The 9077-nt window shown below is 41.1% G+C and overlaps 1 protein-coding gene across 4 annotated transcripts in view; it reads left to right on the top strand.

Moving 5' to 3' along the window:
- ZC3H7A (zinc finger CCCH-type containing 7A) overlaps positions 1 to 9077 on the top strand; it is a 54535-nt gene that overhangs the window by 20094 nt on the left and 25364 nt on the right. For 3 of the 4 annotated variants that reach the window (XM_025203383.1, XM_006015520.3, XM_014519928.2), the window contains 5 exons: positions 1854 to 2143; positions 3397 to 3604; positions 4874 to 4935; positions 5542 to 5737; positions 7429 to 7590. In XM_025203383.1, the coding sequence (XP_025059168.1) occupies positions 1854 to 2143; positions 3397 to 3604; positions 4874 to 4935; positions 5542 to 5737; positions 7429 to 7590 (918 nt within the window). The remainder of the gene's footprint in view (positions 1 to 1853; positions 2144 to 3396; positions 3605 to 4873; positions 4936 to 5541; positions 5738 to 7428; positions 7591 to 9077) is intronic. The other variant, XM_006015521.3, reaches the window with a different exon arrangement.

Below are 9077 nucleotides of genomic sequence, written 5' to 3'. Positions count from 1 at the left end.
AGACCGGTGCAAAGCGCAGAAGTAGTGAGCTTCACTCATTATCAGAATTACTAACATTTTTCTAAATTTGAATTCTCTTCCTCCTGCTTTGACTTGTATGAATCAGTGCTATTTGTGTGTTTGTGCTTCTTCAAAAGATGATTCCAAGTGTTTCATTTTACTGCTTTCCATTTTCCACAGTGTATCAGTAGGTTATAACTAGAGGTGCGCTGATGCATTTGCCTGATATCAGATTGGCACCGATATAGAGAAAATTGACTATATGAGAAATTGGCTTTTTTGGCCTGATATGTCCGATAATGTGGCTGATTTAAATGCTCCATGTGTGTGCGCAACCTCAGCGCAGCATGTAGGTGATGAGGAGCACAGCCTGGCAGCTTGGATAGCTGCATCCAGCTGGTAAGTCGGTTGTGGTGGAAGGGGAGGAAAGGGGTATGGGGAGAGCAGATCAAGGCCCCCACAGTGAGGGAGGGAGTGGGGCTGGCACAGGTGCTGCCCAGTCAGGGCAGAGCACGGGACAGAGCCATAGCTTATATGGGGGGCACGGGGAGGGGGTGGTGGCTCCTGCTGCTGCGTACAACCCCCATGCCCTCCAGGGTGTGTGCTCTTGTATCTGTGTGTGGAGTGGGGTGGGCTGCCACTGTGGGCTGGGGCCGGGGCTGTGCTGGGCTTTTCCTGGTGTGGGCTGGGCCAGGCTGCACTCGGGGCGGGGCAGGTGCTGGGAGGGAGTACTGGTGGGGGCGGGGGTGGGTTATGGTGAATTTTGGGGTGGTTGTAGCCCCCCTCCCAGTGCTGCTGCCACCTGCCCTGAGCCCAGCCCAGCCCAGCCCAGCCCCCGGTGGGAAGAGCCTGGTGCCGCCCCTGGCTCCAGCTTGTAGTAGCAGTCTGCCCCGCACACCAGTCCGGGGTCACATGGCCCCCCATGCCCTCCAGGGTCCACCCCCGTCCTGTGCCCCCTGGATGAGCCACGACTGTCCCATGCCCCGCCCTGACTGGGCAGCACCTGGGCCAGCCCCACTTCCTCCCTCCCTCACCACAGGGGCTTCGATCTGCTCCCCCTCTCCCCATCCATGACAACAGAATTACCAGTTGGACACTGCTCTTCAAGCTGCTGGGCTGCATATCGGAAATTGGATCAGTATCAGCTGGTATGCAGGCTGGTTGAGCTCCAGCAGGGCTGGGGTGCAGTGGCTGGGGGGGGGAGGGGTAAGAGGCACAAGTAGGGCAGCAGGGCTGTTGGGGCAGTGAGGGGCACCAGCAGGGCTGGGAGTGGGGGCATTGGGGGGTGAGTAAGGGGCACCAGCAGGGCTGGCAGGGTGTTAAATTTAATGTGGTTTTGCACATGGCAGCCACCACCATAACTCTGCCATGCGCCCCACGCTGCCTTCCCGTGGCCAACTGCATGGGTTTGCGGGGAATCCGTGGATTTCTCTGCTAAAAGGGAAATCTGCAATTTCTCCAACAAAACCAGGGAATCTGTGGTTTTCTCCATTTTTCCATGGGAAACAGGAAAACCTGGATCCTTGCTTGTCAGGCTCTTGACTTGTGCTTATTCTCACACAATATTCTTGAATTTAGGAAAATTAAGGGAAGGGGAAGCATGATCTGTAAGAACACTGTAATATGACAGGTTCACAGTTTTTTTTTTTTTTCTCCTCTTTTCTATATTTGACTGAATTTCATTCTGTTGGTAATAGAAACAGAATACAAACACTTTCTAAAGTATCAGCAACCACATTTTAATTCACATTTCTTTAAGGCAGAATAAAACATTGTGCTAGGTTAAATATGGTGGAAAATGTTTGAATACCGTTAGCTAACAGTTCTTGTTTTCTCCCCAAATTCTGTTTCAGATTTATCAGAACATAAACAAGAGACACTTTCCTCTGTTTCTTCGTCTGCATCAAACTTTTCTCCTGAAGTGTCAAATGACTTGATCTCAGTATCTGTGCCATCCATATCTTCTGTTATGTCTCTTCAAGTGGAAAAGAGTTCTTTGCCTTCTGCAGTGTTGGCAAATGGAGGAAATGTTTCTTTCTCTATGCCAGAAGCATGTTTAGATTGTGGAGATGGAGATATCATTATTGGAGAAGAACTTGATGAGCTACTTGATTTAGTACCTCACCCAGATGAAAGTGTAATGGTAAATGTTTTGCGTCTTGCTTCCTTGATAGTGGAGTTCTTTCAGACAAACGTGCTTTTTTCAGCGTCTGAACTGCAGTAGAGTCTGCTCTCAGAGATAGCATCATACTTTTAACTCAGTTCTGAGCTCTCAGTGACTTTCATCATGTTTACTTTACAATTGTGGCAGCATTTTCAATACATCTCTTATTAATAAAGATGAAGTTCCATTAACATATAAATAAAGAATTAAGGCAAGGGTATAGTGTCATTTCACAGTTTGACGTGGTTGTATTTGTAAAGCAAGTACTGCCTATGAATGGAATTAGATTCATTCAGGGGTTTTCAACCTTTTTTAGTAAGTATACCCCTGGTGGCTGGATGTGGGGGGAGGAGGAGACATGGCCAGACACAGAGTGAGGGAGGGGGGTGGTGCACATACCCTCGGTTGACAACCCCTGGACTAATCTAAATTGTACTGTTAATCTGATTACTCTTTAAAACAGCACTATTTAGAATCCTTACTTTGATTTTAAACTTTTTCTGTATTTTAAAATAATACTTTCTAAATTTCTGAAATAAATATAGTGAGATGAGAAGGTCTTGGGAAATAAACTTTTGTGTTATATTTCCTAGTGACTCCTTTTATCTACCATGATAGAGTGAAGGTAGAGCAGAGTCTGTGCTTCAGACTGTAGTGTAATATAGAGATAATTGAGCAAGTTTTAAATGAACTAACTTGGGTATCAAAAGCAATCTAGACCCAGCATCGCAGATCTCAAATGGGGGCAGTTTACCTTGCTTCTCGGTTCCAGCTAGCAGTCTGTAAGATAATTTTTTTTTGTTTTTAAAATTTGACTAGATTTTAAGTGCTTCTTACTTTCTGCCTTTTGCCTTACGAGTTTACAAATGCTTAAAATTTAACTCTCTGCTTCTAATCCTGCAAAGACTTAAGCCTATATTTAATTTATACTGAAGGTAATGGGATTGTTCAGAGTGAATAAAGTAAGTCATAAGCAGGGGTCTCGTTAGGATGTAGGGCCTAAAATGACTTGAAAATAAGGGTAGATGTTCCGCGTATTCTACATTTGAACTTTACTTTTTCAGTGGTGGTATCACTACAAAAACCCTAATAAGAGTTAGGTTTTTATAGGTCATTTGATGTTTGGTTTTTTTTTGTGGAGGGGGGGGGAGGGTAGAAGGGAGGTAGGGAGGGGAAGCCTTTTTTTTTCCTGCCTGAATACTTGCTAAAAAAAATTATTTTTTCTTTTCCAGCAAACCACAGTAGTCAGAGGATCCATTCCAACAGCTAGTGTAGCTCCTAAAATACCATTCTCCACTCCTTTGTTGGGGACATTACCAGTTGGTGCAGGATTTGTTGCTACAGCCTCCTTTTCAGAAATGTATTCACAGCCTTTGGCTTCTTCATTAGAAAATTTTTGTTCTACTTTAAATAATTTTTCAATCAATGACACAAAAAGAGGTAAGGCAAGGAGTCTTAAGTTGCATCAGTTTAGCTATGCAGAGGAGAGAGAGATGGTGGGAGGAGTCTATGAATGAGTTAGCTGTCTGCTCATTAACATGTTAGATTTCTTTACTCCCTTTAAAGTTTAATGTTTGTATAACATTTGCTACGTCTTCAAGTGTATTGAAAATATTTGCTCAGTATAGACTGTCATCAAGAACTTAAAAATAAGCTTTTTTCATGGGATCTACATAAATTCCTAGGCTTCCTCTGCTGGTTGTATACTGGGTTTTCCTAACATATTAACACATTGCTAGAGTTTACATGGGGGACATAAGCAAAGAAGCAACTTAATTTCAGATTCCATTTAAAAATCACAGTGGAGTTAGGAATTTAAGATTTTTGAGTAAAGTAAGAATAAGTAAACGGGCAGAGTAAAAAATGGAGAGAGCACACTGAAAAGACGTTTAAACAATTAGAAGATATGGGCAACCTAAACCTTTTCAACCTAAATGGGCAAAATGGTGATTGATAAAATTGAGTTCAGAAAACAGTACTGTACAGCTTAGAAATGGGAAATAGGCAGTGGACTGAAGTTGAAAAATAAACCCTATATTGAACATAAATTTTGTAGTGGTATATACTTTGTAGAAGACGGCATATTGCAAAATGTTTATAAATTCTCTCCAAGCTACTCTGGTTCGAAGGTGAGCAGTTGTTGTTTTTTTTTGTTTTTTTTGTCTGCCTTTGCTCTTCTAGACCAGTCTCTTGAGACTGTTGTTAAAGGTGCTCCACTCATTGACTAGTTTCCATTGATTTGTTGAGGGCATGTCTGTACTGATTCACAGAGTGTCTTGAGCCCTTCCACGAAGCATGTCCCACCTATTTGCTTCTATCCCAGAAATGAGGGAGCATAGCAATCCTAGAGATGACTTGAATATGCAGAAAAAACATAGCAGAGACAACCTAAAAAGCAGTACTGGGTTATGTGCAAAGGATTACTCAACCAATTATGCTGCACCAATTAAAAACCAATTATGCTGCATCATTTCCAGGATTTAGTGTGTGCTAAGCAAATGGTGCTTCTCAGTTTGTAGTTTTGCACATAGCAGAAGCAGTATAGAGAAGACCTTAGTGTGTCTTCATTCTGGGTATTGCAAATGTCTTGCACCTTAATGGGAAAATACTTTGACCTGTGTTACTTCAAAGCAGGTAAAAATTATTATTGGAGTAAGATATGCTAGAGAGGGGAAAGAACAATCTCAATATTTGTTTTAATTGTTTTAGATCTGTCAAGTTCAGTTTCAAGAGATGGAACACCAGCACTTAGCAGTAGTTCCTCTTTATTTGTAAGTATCTTTGTAAGTTTCAGACAGGCAATCTGTTTATTAGAGGCCTAGCCAATTTTTTGTTTAGCCAAACTTTGGTAGAATGTATTTTGGAAATTTTAAAATGATCACAAGTGGTCAGTATTGATGAAATATTTTATCTTTTGATGAATGGGGTTTTCAGCACCTATGGAACAGTTTAGTACAGTCCTAATCTGTGAGCAGGGATTGTGTCCAAGGATTGTAGTTGGATCTCTGTTTACCTCTTCAGATCATGAGGTTTTTCTCCCAGCTGCCAGTTCAGCTGAGATGGCTGTTGTGTGTGTTGGGAAGCTTGGAGCCATTTATTTGCACACTCATAGTCTACCTTCATGGGATGGAATAGCAGCTTGACAACTGCTGTTCCTCCAACCTCAAAGTGTGGTCTAAGTATGTATTCCATGCTTGGGGTAAGGAGCTCTTGGCATCCCTTCTTTTTTGTGCCTTAGTGTACAGCTGTGCTCACAGTTAAACCATTAGTGATATTTCTTTTGTTATAGGGAAAGCTTTCAATAAGCCTTAAAATGGAAGCCTGGACGTATTAAAATGAGGTTGACAGATCAAGTAAACAACATTTCTTTCTTTCAGCAGATAAATGGTCCTAATAGTTTGTTTGGATCCGAGAATTACATGGGAATTGTAGGTCAAAATAGAAATGACTTTTCAAATATTTTTAGCAGTGCACCTGCTAACATACCAATATCTTCATCAGTTATTGGAAGAAACCCATTAGAAGGTACACATGACCTAAGACAGGCCTGCCAGTTATGTTTTATCAAAACAGGTAAGTAACATTTGGTTGATTGACATTTTAGAAAGATGTTAAAAGTTGTAAATTTAAAACGTTGTTGGCTTCTAATAGTGTTAGTTTTGTGCCATTACGAAATAGAAAATAGATCTAAGGACTAAAGAATCAGAAAACATTTAGTCCCTTTTCTACTCTTTTTCTTCCCGTTTTTTTGTTTTGTTTTTCTTGTCCTAAGGGGTTCTTGATTTCTAAAACCACCACAGATCACTTCATACTTTCCCCAACATGAAGGTTTACTGTGTAAGGTCATTCATATTCTGTATTCACTTTCCTCCCACCCCCCAGGGTACTCTGAAGAATGACACCTTTGCTCAAGACTTAAAAACTTGCAATACCCACTCTGATTGGTCATGGGGAATTGAACTGCAGTTCAAAGTACCTGGTAACCTTCGCATCCCATCTGTTTTATTGTTCTTTCAAACTAATTCTCAATCATTATCATGATACTTCAAAACCTTAGCAATAATTAACTTCATTTTATTGACACAGAGGGTCTTAACTTATTTTGGGCCATTCATATAACTAATCTTTCAGGTGTGAGCTGTTGCTGTGACATACAAATCTATTCTAAAAGCAACAGTTTTACCAAGACTAATATTAGATCAAGTGCTGCTCTTTGGGTTATAGGTTTTTCTGAACTATCAATAGAGCAAGACAGTGCAGCACATTTATATAGGTTCCTAAAGTATTAAATTGGCACATTTAGGAAATGGTTGTTATAGTTTGCAGTTATGCAGTATTTAGTTTTAAATGATTCTTCATACTTAACAAGGTGACTTTTGAAATGCTCCAGAGCACAATTTCAATAAAAGCAGAATCTCTAAAATGCTTGTGGGATGATAATTACATATGTCCCTTTGTTAGGCTTCATATCAAAGCATCTATATCCTCTTTTGTTTCTTTGCCTCCTTACCCAAGTTCCTAGTGTGTGTTGTTTTCCTGCCTAATTTCAGAAGCCTCACAGTTCTATTATCAATCATTTGTTCAAAGAAACCCAGACAGGACTCTTCATATTTGTTTTTTATTTTTAATTTCTTAGCTGGGTAGCAGATTCACTGAACACTGCACAACTTACAGTGTATGTGTATTCATTCTTAGTATATGTGGTTTTGGAAGGAAAAATGGATTGACCCTGGAACTCTGTTTTTAGGCTACAACAGTGTAGAACCCTCTAGATCATGGGGCTGATATTGTTTTTTTAATGCATTAAGTTTGAGCTTTTCTTACTTGCTGTATGTTGTTTTAAATTTACTGCTTGGTTGAATTTAAAATGAATGGTTTAGAGGATTTAACTGAACTTGGTATTTTAGCTGCATGTTTCTCATAGACTTGTTAGAGATGGGCAAATACATATTCAAAACAAGCTATGTGGTGGGAACTGAGAAAACAACAAATTTAGAGTGGGTTTCTGTGCAAACAAGTACAGGGTTAAAAAATCTCCTTAATTACCTGCTTTTTCATGTTGAGCCTGGCCTTTTTGTAAGTATTTGCATAGCTTTTCTACTCTTCTAATTTATTGCTTAAAATTGGCTCCTCAAACTTACTGGCACAAGAAGGAATGCTAACTGTCTTTATCTCATTTGGATCTCTGCCTAATGGCTTTTGAATGTAAGTTTTACAGTTGTTTGATTGTATAAGGACAAACAGTTTTTCCTTTATCATTTCAGGTCCTAAATTGTTGGATTACACTTATCATCCCAATTTAGAGCATAAATGTAAGAAAGATATTCTAATTGGTAGAATAAAGAACTCTGAAGATAAATCATGGAAAAAAATACGTCCAAGACCAACAAAGACTCAGTATGTGGGACCATATTATATATGCAAAGGTATGTGTTTTTAATATGGATGTTATGTGGTTGATGCTAATTCAGTAAAAAGGAAATTTGTTTGCAACACTCACTTCAAGGTTTTAATGACTGTGCTAAATATGAAATAATATACTTGTGTATTTTTACTCTAAGTATATATAACCTTTTTACTTTGTCAAGAAGAAAAAAATAATTAATTGATATTTTGGTATTTTCAAAGGGATTTAAGTGAAACTACATAATGAAAACTATGTAGTAGTTTAGTGAAAACTACGGAGTAGTAAGATGCACTGGATAGGGCTAGTATTCAGAGAGGCCTAGAGAAATTGGAGGATTAGACCAAAAGAAATCTCATGAGGTTCAATAAGGACAGGTGCAAAGTTCTGTACTTAGGACAGAACAATCCCATGCACCAGTACAGGTTTGGGACCAGCTGGCCAAGCAGCAGTTCTGTAGAAAAGGACCTGGGGTTACAGTGGATAGTAAACTGAATAGGAGCCTACAGTGTGCCCTTGTTGCGAAGAAGGCTAACAGCATACTGGACTGTATTAGTAGGAGCATTGCTAGCAGATCAAGGTAGTGATGATCCCCCTCTATTTGGCACTGGTGAGGCCACACCTGGAGTAGTGTGTTCAGTTTTGCCGCCCCCCCTACAGAAAGGATGTGGACAAATTGGAGAGAGTCTAGCAGAGGGCAACAAAACTGGTGAGGGGGATAGGACACAGGACTTATGAGGAGGTACCAGGCTTATTTAGTCTAGAGAAGAGAAGACTGAGGGGAGTTTAATGGCAGTCTTCAACTAGCTGAAGGATGGTTCCAAAGATTTCATAGATTTCATAGACATTAAGGCTGGAACGGTCCTTGGAAGATCATTAAGTCTAGCCCCCAGCCCAAAGGGCAGGAAGTCAGCTGGGGTCATAGGATCCCAGCAAGATAAGCGTCCAATTTTCTCTTGAAGGCGTTCAATGTAGGTGCTTGAACCACCTCCGGTGGCAGGCTGTTCCAGACCTTGGGGGCTCGGACAGTAAAGAAATTCTTCCTTATGTCCAGCTTGAAATGGTCTTGCAGTAGTTTATAACCGTTCGACCTTGTCATCCCTTGGGGCGCTCTGGTGAACAAATGTTCCCCCAGATACAGGTGGTCACCCCTGATAAACTTACAGATGGCCATCTGATCACCCCTGGCCTGCGCTTTTCCAGGCTAAAGAGCCCCATAGCTCTCAGCCTGTCATCATAAGGTGTTTTCCTGACCTCTGATCATGCCCGTGGCTCTTCTCTGGACTCTCTCAAGCTTCTCCACATCCTTTGAATTGTGGGGCCCAAAACTGGACGCAGTACTCCAGCTGCGGCCTCACCAAGGCCGAGTACAAGGGGAGAGTGACGTCCTGGGATTTGCTTTTGAAGCATAGTTTCATAGTTTCATAGTTTCAGGGTTGGAAGGGACCTAATAGATCTTCTAGCCCGACCCCCCGCCAGGGCGGGAGAACAACCCAAAAAAAAAAAAAA

This window comes from Alligator sinensis, unplaced genomic scaffold (genome assembly GCF_000455745.1).
Source record: "Alligator sinensis unplaced genomic scaffold, ASM45574v1 scaffold73_1, whole genome shotgun sequence".
Classification (NCBI taxonomy): Eukaryota; Metazoa; Chordata; order Crocodylia; family Alligatoridae; genus Alligator; species Alligator sinensis.
This window is presented reverse-complemented; position numbering and strand designations above follow the sequence as displayed.